Source organism: Ptychodera flava, chromosome 21 (assembly GCF_041260155.1).
Source record: "Ptychodera flava strain L36383 chromosome 21, AS_Pfla_20210202, whole genome shotgun sequence".
Lineage (NCBI taxonomy): Eukaryota > Metazoa > Hemichordata > Enteropneusta > Ptychoderidae > Ptychodera > Ptychodera flava.
In genome coordinates this window covers 34,492,344-34,506,405 of record NC_091948.1, presented here as the reverse complement: position 1 = coordinate 34,506,405, position 14,062 = coordinate 34,492,344, and the positions used below count along the sequence as shown (strand labels likewise).

Sequence of the window (14,062 nt, the reverse complement as noted above, 5' to 3'; positions counted from 1 at the left end):
ATACAGTGCTGTAATGTATACACAGATACAGTGCTGTAATGTATACACAGAAACAGCGCTGTAATGTATATACAGATACAGTGCTGTAATGTATACACAGATACAGTGCTGTAATGTATACACAGATACAGTGCTGTAATGTATATACAGATACAGTGCTGTAATGTATACACAGATACAGTGCTGTAATGTATATACAGATACAGTGCTGTAATGTATACACAGATACAGTGCTGTAATGTATACACAGAAACAGTGCTGTAATGTATACACAGAAACAGCGCTGTAATGTATACACAGAAACAGCGCTGTAATGTATACACAGAAACAGCGCTGTAGAAAGATAAAAAAAATCCAAATTTGTACAACAGAGAATTGCAAGATGTCATTACCTTTGTCTTGATATCAGTTGATGTGTGGATACTGTCCTGTTGAAACCATTGCCACCAGCAGCTTGTACATGAACACTGCAATCGTTGGCTTTTGCATCTGAAGTTAAAACATGAAAATTCAACTTTGTAACTTCTGAAAGTCAAAAGAAAACGTTGCTCACACTAACTTACATTTTTTCACATCAAACTAAGAGGGAAATAAAAATCACAATTAATTAGGTTCAGACATATTTTTGATATTATTGTCCATGATCATAAAGCCGTGCAATGCTTTGTATACAGAATCCTGTGTAACATAACTAAACAATATTCACTGAATCACAAGATTACCTGGTAACACTTTCCATGCCAGGCCTGTCATTAGCCATTTGCAAAGTCATTATAATGCAGTATTGAGCCAAAAACCTACAAGGACATGTATTTTCACCTGCTTAGCATGTATGTCAAAGAGGAACAAGTCAACAAAAATTATGTTTACAGTATCTACATTTTCAAGGGCCTTCAAGTCTAAGTTAAAGTTCAAGATATGGGAGATGAACATGTAATGCCTGACTGGTTTTAACCAACTTGACCTGATGGTGACAGATAAATTCATATGATAAGGGCTAATATCAAAAGTCCTATGATAAGGGCTAATATCAAAAGTCCGATGATAAGGGCTAATATCAAAAGTCCGATGATAAGGGCTAATATCAAAAGTCCTATGATAAGGGCTAATATCAAAAGTCCTATGATAAGGGATAATATCAAAAGTCCTATGATAAGGGCTGATATCAAAAGTCCGATGATAAGGGCTAATATCAAAAGTCTGATGATAAGGCTAATATCAAAAGTCCGATGATAAGGGCTAATATCAAAAGTCCTATGATAAGGGTTAATATCAAAAGTCCTATGATAAGCGCTAATATCAAAAGTCCTATGATAAGGGCTAATATCAAAAGTCCCATGATAAGGGCTAATATCAAAAGTCCCATGATAAGGGCTGCCGTAATATCAAAAGTCCCATGATAAGGGCTAATATCAAAAGTCCTATGGTAAGGGCTAATATCAAAAGTCTATTAAGCATATCAAAAGCCTTTTACAAACACTGGTGCAAACTGTTTGTGATCATTAGGAAGGTGAATACAAAGCCAGTCATGACATACACTGTACCTGTTGTGAAATGGTAAAACATCACTGTAGAATCTGAGAGTACAATGCCAATGTCATTACAATGCTGGCCATGACCAAAGAACACCTGATTTGCAGGCTGAGGTAACTGCAAGTAATATGCACACATCGGTGGTGGTATGATTACTGAACGAAATGGTGACAGCAGGACTCGAGCTGCAAAAGAAACATCAGGACATGAATGATTAGCATATTGCTCAGTAAAAAGACAAAACTGTCGTGTTTGACATGATTCTTGTATGGTTGTCATGGTGATTGACATGGATAACGGACATGGTCATCATAATCACTTGTTTTGGGTATGATCATGCATTCAAAATTGCCTTATTGCCATGTCAATAACTTATTATCCTCTGATAAGGTAGCAGATTCTGATAAAATGCAGACAAAATTGTTACATTGTGAGTGTTTGCACAGATGCAAAACGTATTTGACATTTCAAGAATTCTATATGATGTATGGCACAAGTTATTTGTGTAATGTGTCAATGGAACTTATCAAACAGATGCACAATGGAGTAAATATGGGAAATTTAGCAACTGATTGGTAAAACATAGGGTCTATGGTCCAAACATTGTTTTGCGTTAAGTAGTAGTTTTTGTAAAAATGCATGACCAGAAGGTACAAATTCCATTTTATACATAAAATGTACATGTATAATAAATTTAATACAGGATCCATAAATTGTCATTTCAATACTTGTTTGTACATTCTTATTATGTTTAAGTCAATGTTGGCATCAACAGAAGATGACAATACCACACAAACGGTACACTGTAGGTCATATCACACATACAACACATTGTAGGCCATACCACACTTACAGCACACTGTAGGCTATATCACACATACAGCACACTGTAGGCCATATCACACTTACAGCACACTGTAGGTCATATCATACATACAGCACACTGTAGGCCATATCACACATACAGCACACTGTAGGCCATATCACACATACAGCACACTGTAGGCCATATCACACATACAGCACACTGTAGGCCATATCACACTTACAGCATACTGTAGGCCATATCACACTTACAGCACACTGTAGGTCATATCATACATACAGCACACTGTAGGCCATATCATACATACAACACATTGAAGATTATATCACACATATAGCACACTGTGGGCCATATCACACATACCGCACACTGTAGGCCATATAACACATACAGCACACTGTAGGCCATATCATACATACAACACATTGAAGAATATATCACACACACAGCACACTGTAGGCCATATCACATATACAGCACACTGTGGGCCATATCACATATACAGCACACATAAGTAAAGTGTATATAATACCTCCATCAATTACTGCAACATATGCATTATCACCAGCCCACATTCCATTACTATGGTGTGTGGCCCAGGACCATGTATGCTGATAATAATTTCCACCATAACATATGATGTGAATCCGATACACATGTTCTGGATCCCATTGGACAGCTACCAATCTTTCTTCTTCTGTAGCACTAAATTCTAGTGTTTGTTTCAAATACCAATGATAATTATTTACAGTCCATAACTGAACTGGAGAAAATGTAAAGGAAGAAATAAAAATATGCTGAATTACCAGTAATACAACTTTTTGAAGAATGTCCCTTTTGTGTGCTCTTGTATTTTCTAATCCCAAAGCACTTTGTACTTTTCATGTACACTCTGAATTTAGTGGTACTTTCATTATCAAGGTAATGGTAATTTTTGTCCTAAAATACCCAACTAAGCAGGGTCCATGCTGACACCATAAAATGTCTGTGTGTTTACACTTGCAAACACAAATGTAATGGTGGAAGTTACATGAGTGGTTTTCAATGACTTACGACCAGCTACCTGACTATATTTTCACAGGTAGGTAAATGTTATATCAGCTAGTAAACACTGACAAGGTTAAAATACTGAAATAAGTTTCTTGAAATGAAATCTCAATGCTACCATGCTTCCTACATCTTTGATTGTAAAACATCATTGCTAAAATCCTAGAAATCTGTTAAACACATGTATTTGAGGTCTCATAATGTAATGATCATCGCAAGGTATATGAACAAATGAATAAATAAATACAACGCTAAATACCGTAATGCACATATCATGAATCAAAACTTTGATAAAACTACAGTAGCTAAAAATTCAAGGAATAGTCTAAATTCTTTGTCTCATTAATAAAGTAATTCTTATTACATATCTTCTGAACTATTGCATACAACGCATCAATATACTGTTATGAATGTAACCATAGACATCTTTCTAGATTACTTACGGTATGACATTGGTTTGAAATTTGACAGATTGTCAGGTGGTAAATCTTCTAACCAGACTGCCAACACACTGGAATCTGAGTTCCACAACACTTCCAAAACCTGTCATACAATAGCAATCTATCAATCCTCTTGATTACACATAAGTTATGAATGTAAAAACCTTGACTTACATGTGAGTTGTAAATGCATAAACCTTGACTTACGCGTAGTCATGTCTGAGTCTACTTATTTATTTGTGATGTATACCATTCAGATATGGCTGTCGCATTTTTGAAAACTGTTTGAAGAGAGTTTTGTCAGTTTCTTTAATGCAACTGAAAAGAAAGCAACGTTTGGAAAAAGAAGCAGTGCTTAAAGGAAAACAATGTTTTGTTTCATACCAGTTAGTTGAAATACTCACTGTTACTTGAATAGCAAACTATACCGTGTTTTTTCCAGACTTAGGAGGTAGCCTTAGTATACAGACGTCATTAACCTCATACGACTGTCTGTTTACAAGGTTGCAACAATGATGTACAGAAATAAATGAAGAGTATCTTCTTATTAGATGACCTTCATACCTTGACTTGCATCTTTTCAAACGGCAGGGTAAATTCACCATGTTTTAATCCATTCTTTTCCATAAACACTATATCATGTCGGTGTTGTAATCTTTGACTGGATGCTATTAAACTACCTGATGGTCTAGATCAAGAAACATGCATTGTTTTCAGTAATTACTCATTTTGTTAAGATGTCCATCAGAAAATATTTTCATATGAGGTGCCAGGTACACCTCAAAGGTTAAATCAACTCTATTGGTCCAAGGCCATGGAGCACCAAGTCCTTGACTTGGAACATTGACTTTGTAATTTGACTGATCTGGCAGACAAATTAATAGTAAAGCACTTGTATGATCTTGCATTATAGAGTATACATGCAATAGTATAAAACTTGACTACAGCACTATAGGACTTGTGGTAATACTGGTTTGGCAAACAACAAATATTTTGCTCATCCCTGCACCTTCTATAACTAATGTTTTCTGAAACATTTTCTACTTTATCATGGAATATTTGCAAAAGAATCTACGGATTCCTATATTGGATAATTTTAAGATTTTTAGAGTAATATTCTTCTGGTTGATTCACAATCACTTTTGAAATATGATGTAATGTGATATGATATGATGGAACAGAATACTTCCCGTCTTTATATCAATAGAAATGAAAATATGGTTTCTTCCATTTTTTTAGCATTTCTTGATCACGTATATGTGTCTATCAGTACTTCTGCTCCAGTAAATTTGATAAATAGTACCGGTAACCTGAGCACACAGGAAATTTCTGGTTCCTGGTTATGCCACTAAATGTGGTTTTACACACCATACATCAATCACAGAGAACAGATAAGACTTTTGGTTTTCAGAATAGTACCAGTGTATTTGTAAACTTTAACAAGATCACTTTTCTATTATGTGAGATGTACATGCAAGTCATTTTCCTTTTGGAATTACAACATCATTTATAAAACCCAACATGGCTGCCTGCCTTACACATACATGTATGTATGACTTAAACAGTAAAAATCCATTTCTGCCGTAGGCATTGTAGAAGAGACAGCATTGAAAGAAATATCATACATGTATCTGTTTGACACTACTCAAGGGTATTATTGTACAGGTTGCTTGCAGTTGTGCAAATCTTTTAAACAAAATTTATCAGAATTTTTTATTTCATATTAATTGATGATTGTAAGTACTTTATCATTTTCAGTTATTCTATCAGCTGTTGACTTCATGAAGTGTCTGCAATTGGACTTAATTTTTGATGTGGGATTGTGATTGTCATGTAAGGGATTCAATAAATGAAACTATTTCTACACAACAAAATGCAGTAACTCATAAGACTTACTTCCATGCCAGAGCCTGTTCTAATCCGTTGATGATTTCACTGGAGTATTGTAGAACACATTCACGATTCCATACCCTGATAGTACGATATCCTGTCACAGTAGATGATTAATAGTAATTGTGTATAACCTGCATTATGAATTTTAACTGTCATAAATTTCATATCAAAATAATCCAGTTCTTAATTCATTGATAATATTCAAAACACAAAATATCTTTGACATTGTTATTCACCAGAAGCAAGACACCATTCTTACAAACAGACTTGCAACTGGTAAAATGCAATCCTTCTGTGACAGAGGGGACAATGAGGAACAACAAGCAATTTAACCTGGTCATTCTGAATGTGTTGATGGCACTGTGAAAACTAAACAGGTACTTGGCATGTTGGAAAGACTGTGAATTCTTTGATGATATCTAGTCATAAATCAAAAAGGTATCACTTTCATTATCATTTGAAGTTTGAAATGCACCTTCTCTATCTTTACTCCCAGTGAAAGTGTTCAGTCTCAATGCATAATTCAGTACTGACAATAAGCCAGTCTTTTCAATCAATTTTGCTGTTGAATATCAGCACTCATTTGGTTGATGTTTAACATAATTAATCAAAGTTTCTTGTCTCATATTTGTAAAAAGGTGACACTGACCTGGTGAAATCTACATCACTCATTTGATGATTGTTGAATAGGCATTGCCAAACTCCACGTTTCCAATTCAACAACATACTGTATACAAACACAGCATGATTGTCTAATCCAGACGCTGAGTTAAGACAATGTATACATTGTACCTTGTGTTGAAATCTGGCCAAAACACTTGCAGACATAGATGTACCCTGTGTTTCTTTACTCTACCAGTATGTTGAGTTTGCAAGTTTTCATGATACTCCAAATGAAACATTGATGGTACTACACCCTCACATTGTCCATGACACAAGAACAGTTATTATAAACAATCATGTATTACATGTGTTTGCACCTAGTTCAATTCACTTACCATGCTGTGGATGTATTGTTGAGATGGCAAAGAATTGACCATCCCCTCGCCAACTTGCACGCACATTACGATCATCCCAGTCTTTGGCTAAATCCGCTGTCTCTTCTTTCTGTCTAGCTGCTGCCTTTCCAATGGATCCATGGAACTGTGTTTCTTTTCTTCCCCATCCCACTGTCACAGGTTTCTCTATCACATCACATCAAAAAGCATTTGTTAAAGAATGTATACAATACCAGATGTTATTCATTATAAGGTCAATATGAAAAGAATGACCACTGTCACCAGGGTAGAAACTGCAGAGTGTGCATTTCAAATTTGATATGTCCAGAAATAATGTGCATTGTATTGTTCTGTACTGTAATATGCTGTGATGTAATGTGTTGTACATATGTACTGCAAGTTATCTACTGCTAGTTTATTACTTTATTGCCAGTTCTTCCCATGAACACATAAAGAAGAAGAGTTATTTGTTACAAGGCATTATATGATTGACAGGAATCATATCTGAAACTGTCTCAACAAGGCAAAGTTACAAGGTCTCACAACTATTTTACAATATTGATATTATCTCTTTCCTCAAGATAAATATTTTTTTTATTTTCTGAGTACCCATCAGATCTCTCAAGATAAAATAATTTTTTTCATAGTTGCCTGGTTGCAATCAGATTTTCTATATGCCACATCAAAAAAATGATTGTTAAAATAAAATTGTACAAAAAATTACTTTGATTCAAATAATGAGGGAGGCAGATTAACATATTATTATGCAAATAAGGTTGATAGAAATTAATGTACATACGTTCTCCCCAGTCTTCCGTATGCATATCTACTTCAATTATCGGATCAAAGTCCTTTGTCATCATTATCACTGTATCTCTTGACGTTGTCAAGACAACGAGCTCCTGATCAGGACTCCATGTCATGCTGGTTAAACCACTCTCAACACTGCCTACACACTCCAGCTACAAAGACAAATCATGGATACACATGATTTTCAAAATTGTCCTTTTTAGAAAGGTTAAAGGTTAAAAAAGTTCAACCTGACTGTGTAAACACTCTTGAAAATTATTCAGTTACTCCCATATTTCAGTAATACAGTATTTCTATCAGATTTGAAGTAGCAAGCTACAGCACCTCCATACTAAGAAGGTCAGCCCCTTAGTCTACTTACCTAGCAGGCCTGACACCACTTTGCTACATCCCTAACTCAATAAAGGTAACTCAATAACCTTGCTATGCTGTTACAATTTTGAAAGTGACCTGACCGCATGAAATAGGTTACAACCCTACACACATGAGAGCACAGTAAAATGAGCACATACAAATATATTAGTAATGTACTCCAAGAAGCAAAAACAATACTCTGCTAGGCTTCAAACTAATGCTAGTCACCTAGAAGATGAAAGTTGGGCATCACATGAACAAATCACTAAATTGGAGAAAGAATAGAACAATGAACACAAAAATAAAACCAAATAAACAAATGAATGACTTCTCAATCAACATTGTAAAAAAATGTTTCAGTCTTATTTATTTCATTCACATTTGCAATCCAACTGAAATTCTGGCTGACACAAAATATTTGTCCTTTTGGGAATAGATTTGGTCCACACTTATCCACACGTACCGGTACCAGAATTAGGGCCGACGTAAATTTACCGTCCTTTGTGACCTCTGACCTGTCAAAGTTCAAATTGGTGCATTCGAATGATGCACGCTGTTTTGACTGTTCATGATTTTCCTGATTTTTTTACACACAAGAAGGGCAAATATGACCACCACTCGCCCTTTTAAAGGCTGGTGAAGAGTAAAAATGAAATCGCTGAAAATGTGATTTCACACTCGTTAAATAATACATGGAAAGGCAGAAGCAAAAAATTTACGGCGGAAAAATTGTTTAAGTGCGCATTTTCGGGGAAAAAATGCGTTTTTCCGAAGCTTAGTCACATTTTCCCGCGAAAAAATCAAACCCGAAGTGTGACGTCACTTAAAGCACAGCCTATCTGTACATGTATGGAACACGATGGCGACTTCTGTCGAGTAGCGCGACCAAGACAGTGTTAGAAGACGAACAACAGCTAGATTTGGGCTGTACATGGCAGCTGTAGGTCTCTATCAAATTGTGTCAGTCATACTGACAAAACGCTCGCTGGCTCCACTGTTATGTTAGTCCTACTGACTAAACGCCCACTGGCACTGTCCGTATATTATCCATAGATCGTCAGTGAAGTGTGTGTAGCGAAGTAAATGTACGCGCCTGGCTAGCTTTGCATGGCAGGGTCTGTTTTAAAAACGCCGGGCAGATCGTCTATGTAGCCGACACAAACACGAACTGTCTGATACCGGCTACCAATACTATGAAAAATAGCAAAGAATGAGCTACAAAATCACTATCAGTTTTAAGTTGCAGGTAGAATAAGTCTGTGCCTTTGTATAAAATACCTGTTATTACGGCCTCCCCGTATAACGCCGGTAACACAAAGCCCTGCCATGCAGAGCCAGCGCTTGGCTACAGGAGTAAAATTAACCCGCTTTGCTTTCACAAATTTGGTCCATTTTCTGGCCAGATCTTCATCCTTTGGTCATTGAAACAATTTTGATACTGAATGAGAACAATGCACAGCGACACAACGGTTAGGCGCTGTCACAGCTTTTACGATGGATTCGAGAATGCACACAAAAGCACTGACGTCCATATATCGCCGGCGGTCAATGTGCTGTAAATTACGTCATACCCGACATTTGCCGAAGTGTACCGAAGATTTGTATCTTTGTTGCCAAGGGCGTCGCTAGGGCCTTTATTCGGAACTGGGAGCGCAGTTTTGAAAAATTCCAATGCAGATTTTTTTCTGACCATTTTATTCATCAAAATAAACAAGCAATAAAAAATTCATTTTTACTTTTCACCACCACTCGCCCTTTTAACCATTGGAGAGATCTTCACTATTTATTGGATGAGTGTAGTGTATATGTAAGACGGCAGTGGAGAAATAACCAATGCGTGGCATTTTTGACATTGTTGTTCACCAATGTGTCTCTAATTATGTGCACTGTGAATCGAATGACATTGTCACACTTGTGGAGCAAAAGTTGGTGGGAAGATATAGTTCTGCGTACACTGGAATGATAAAGACTGGATTGGAAACTTTCAATAAATGTAAACTTTAGTTTCAGACGCCGTTTGTTTTGTGTGAATAGGGTGACTAGTTAAATTTCGATCCATGGCGGAGGCCCGGTCAACTTGGACCAGGGCCAACGCAATGTGTCCACACACGTGAATTTGCATCGGCCCAAATTTTGCGTCAGCCCTGAACCCCCCCTTCTTGCCGGGACCAAACTGCATCGGCCCCAGGCTGATGCAGCATGTCCACATTGGTTATTTTACGCGGGCCTGGGCCCAGCACTGGTGTGACACCGACACAAAGTGGTCAATCTGAACGACAACATTCTTGTTAAATTGCCAACTTCAACCACAAAGAGTAATTTCAATTATCCTATTTTAACCACAAAGAGTCAAATTCAAATTGCCCATTTGAACTTTAAGGGTATAGACAATTGATCATATGTTTACCTGTTGTGTGTTACAATCACAGAGTAGCACATCGCCATTCTGAGTGGCAACACATACTGATAGTTGGTCAGGTAAGTGTTGAATACCTACAACATGATTGGTACCATCTTCAGACACATATCCTTCTTCAACAAGTGACACTTGCAAAGTTAGCTGTTACGAGTAAACAGATATTGTGCTTGTTTTGAATGACCATTTAAAAGGCATTGTGAATCTTACATATACCGGTATGCATCATGCCTTGGTATGGTCCAAATAGCATTTATGCATTGGTACTAGAAGTATCTCAAATTATAAAGATATTTGATTTGCTCATTTTAATAATCATTATTTTCCATAATTTAGCAAAAAACAAGAAATATAGCATTAAGAAAGTTAAAAAATAATTGCCTTTGTGGTGTGCATAAATATTGACAGTACAAAACAGTGGAACATTAACATAACAACAGTAAGCTAACTAGCATGGTGAGATTTGACACCATCACTATCAGGATAATGGAAGCAATGCTAGCCCCTTCCGGTTTTTGGACTTGACCAAAAGGTAGGTTTTAAAAAATATTTGCGGTAAATGTAAGCCACTGCTTCCATTAGGACTTTGTGTTAAGATCTGCCTCATTAATATGTTTGATATTAACAATTACTGTGAACAATATGCTTACATTAGTACAACTCAAGGAGTGAAAAACTAAGCAATTTTAATGTTTCTAGATTGAGGAAACATTTGTTGTATCCAGCTTGGAAACAGAGCTTGTCCAAAACTAAATTATTTAAATGAAGCTGTACCCCACAATCTCTGAAATAATTGTCAATGAGACTGAAGATACCTGTTGTAAGGATGGATCTAGTCCCACAATTGCCTTGCAAGTTGCTGCATAGACTTGTCCAGTATCACAATCAATTGTCATACACTGCACATTGTGAAGCTCACTAAATCCACTTATGCAATCACTGTGCCGCAACTCTAAATTTCTCATTTTAAAGGATGACCTGTGAAATATAAATGACAAAATATGAAACCAAAGTGTTGATATCACACTTGAACATGAGTATTACAAAAATAATGAGAATAAATAAAATGCTACCATGTTTGGAACTGAACAGAAATTAAAAGGGGGTGGGTTGGGAGGGTTGTTTATTTTCAAAATGATGCTGCTAGAAAATAGTGACCTTTCAACAGTGTTTGCACAAAAACAGTGACCCTCCTATGCATGTCACAGTCAACTGTATCATAACGTTATTTTTACCTGCAACTTGGCTACCACGAACCATTTATTCTTCCATGAAACCATACAGTATATTAGAAGAAAGAGACACGCAAACTACTTACTATATACTAAATGGTACATTTCAGGTGCCATGCGCGGTATTGCACAATGCGATGTCATTTTCTCGAAATGTGTACAATATCAAGATTTCAGTCCTGGGATGATAGAAAGTAGCTGCAAAATTGTAGCTCTACGGTGAGGCGGTCGGTGAGTTTTGGTTTTTGCGACATCGCTCACCAGTAGAGCTACAATGCCAAAGGCCCTGTAGCATACAAAATAAGCGCGCCACACATGGCGCGGCATTTTCATGTAAAATCCCACATATTTACTGCATTTGGTCGTACCGATTTATCACTACTGAAGACTAAACACTATACTACACTAACCTTGTCGTTTATGGGGTTTGGTATTAGCACAGACACGTCGATCGCGTTCCATAAACATTGAGCGTGTTTCTGGGAGCCGCCATTACCGGAAGTTGGTAATGGCGGCTCCAAGAAATGTTTTTGGAATGCGATCGACGTATTTGAACAAATACCAAACCCCATACACGACAAGGTTAGTGTAGTATAGTGTTTAATTTTCAGTAGTAGGGTGACCGGACAAGAGGCCCTCCCATTCCCTATAAAATGGGGCTGACACAAGTTTTCTGAGAGTGAATGCTCGAAATCGAAGGCATAAAGGGGGACCCAGGTAGTGATAAATTGTACAAATTCACCTTAAGTATGCAACAGTGTGCACATTTATGTCTATGAACAAGGTAATGACGTGAAAATCTTGAAGTTTATGAACACATTTTGTCAACAAACGTCAGAGGGGACGCCATCTTGGAAGTCGTCTACTCGCACGCGAACGGTCACTATGAGAGATCGCGTGAACAGAAACACTTGCATTTCACAGTGAGTATTTTGAAGACTAGGAAGTCAAGATGAGTGCAAAAATTTCCTAAAAAGTTCTTTTTTCTTTCGAGAAACTGCTGACGAAATTTTTACTTTGAAACGGCTATGACTTTTGGCATCATTTTCCAGGAGGGAAGGAATGGCCATGCGGCAAATTGTACCTTAGATATTTTTCTACTTGTTTTGTGCTCTAAAAAAGCTCAGCTATGCAGCGCAAATTAGCGCCCACGGTTTTTCCAAAGCAGGAAGTAAAGTTCGCAATAGTGCCGTACTTGAACAATGTGCTTTTCACCGGTGCGCACCTGTCTCTGACCAGAAACAATGGCTTGTATGGGTGATACTGTAAACACAAAGGTCAGCGTGAGGACAATCTTCCATTTTCTTTCACTGGGACTTATCAACCCATACAATATTCTCACGAAATAATTTGGAAACTATCAATGCACCTTTCACCAGACTCATTATTGTACAGTTAGTCATCTTTGAGCCATTTTAACAATATTTGATCCGATTTTTGGTCATATTGTCTCATTATTCCTCATTGCAATATTCTCAGGGAAAGAATTTGGAAACTTTGATTTTCCAGAGGCTGCCAAATTGTGATCATGCTAATTAGCCAAATTATTTTTTCAGATTTGGACTTTGTACCAACAATTTCAACAGGTACCATCAAGATTTTGGCCAAATATTTCAGTTTTAAAAAATCGTCCGGTCACCCTATCAGTAGTGATAAATCAGTATGACCAAATGCAGTAAATATATGGGATTTTACATCAAAATGCCATGCCATGTGTAGCCTGCTTATTTTGTATGCTTCAGGGCCTTCGGCATTGTAGCTCTACTGGTGAGCGATGTCGCAAAAACCAAACTCACCGACCGCCTCACCGTAGAGCTACGATTTTGCAGCTAGATAGAAGGTAATTAAAAGTTCACTGGCAGTAGTTGGTTATTTTCAGCTTTTAACGGTTAGTAAGCGATAAATTGGGAAGTGAAGTGGTATTGTTTTTGGGGCGCAATGGTTTTGGGCGACGTGATTTTCGGGGCGAAGAGGTTTTGGTACGAGGTTGTTTTGGTGCGAAGTGGTTTTGGTGCAAAATGGTACGGAACGAGATGGTATGGTGCGAAGTGGTTTTTGGTGCGAAGTGTCTGGGACCACGTTCAATCATGACCGAGCCCAAACAGACTGCCGATGATAGCCGACTCGCAGCTATAGATTCCAATGTATATATTCCTACTAATGGCACATACCGTACTTTGACTATTCAGTTGTCCACCGTATAATAAGGAAACACCGAGGAGCAGCTGATCGTTCGCAGTGGTTTCGCATTCCGATCGTCATGCGTTCGCTGTGGGCGCCGCCATATTTTTTACTCTTTCCACAGTTGTTCTATAGAGGGCGTGCATAAGAAAAAATCTAAATGATGGTCCGTGTGATGTAAGGGTAGGGGCCGTAGTACAACACAAGGAATTATATTACCATTCCCTGCCCGTCGCATTTTGATTGGGCGAGCTGAACCACGTGACTGACCACAAATACACAGTAATGGTTTGTTTACATGATTTGATTTGATTTGATTTGAATTTATTAGG

At 37.3% G+C, this 14,062-nt stretch overlaps 1 protein-coding gene across 3 annotated transcripts in view; it reads right to left on the bottom strand.

The window, feature by feature from the left end:
• Positions 1-13,850, bottom strand: part of LOC139122096 (elongator complex protein 1-like) — a 35,413-nt gene extending 21,563 nt beyond the window's left edge. For 2 of the 3 annotated variants that reach the window (XR_011549393.1, XM_070687479.1), the window contains exons 1-11: positions 13,721-13,850; positions 11,133-11,295; positions 10,309-10,461; positions 7,537-7,699; positions 6,738-6,923; positions 5,743-5,833; positions 4,411-4,534; positions 3,850-3,949; positions 2,892-3,122; positions 1,545-1,718; positions 393-489 (exon numbers count right to left, since the gene is read on the bottom strand). Coding sequence is in view for 2 of the 3 variants with exons in the window: in XM_070687479.1 (XP_070543580.1) it covers positions 393-489; positions 1,545-1,718; positions 2,892-3,122; positions 3,850-3,949; positions 4,411-4,534; positions 5,743-5,833; positions 6,738-6,923; positions 7,537-7,699; positions 10,309-10,461; positions 11,133-11,282 (1,469 nt within the window). In the remaining variant the exon portion in view is untranslated. The remainder of the gene's footprint in view (positions 1-392; positions 490-1,544; positions 1,719-2,891; positions 3,123-3,849; positions 3,950-4,410; positions 4,535-5,742; positions 5,834-6,737; positions 6,924-7,536; positions 7,700-10,308; positions 10,462-11,132; positions 11,296-13,720) is intronic. The other variant, XM_070687480.1, reaches the window with a different exon arrangement.
• Between the last annotated feature and the right edge of the window lie 212 nt (positions 13,851-14,062).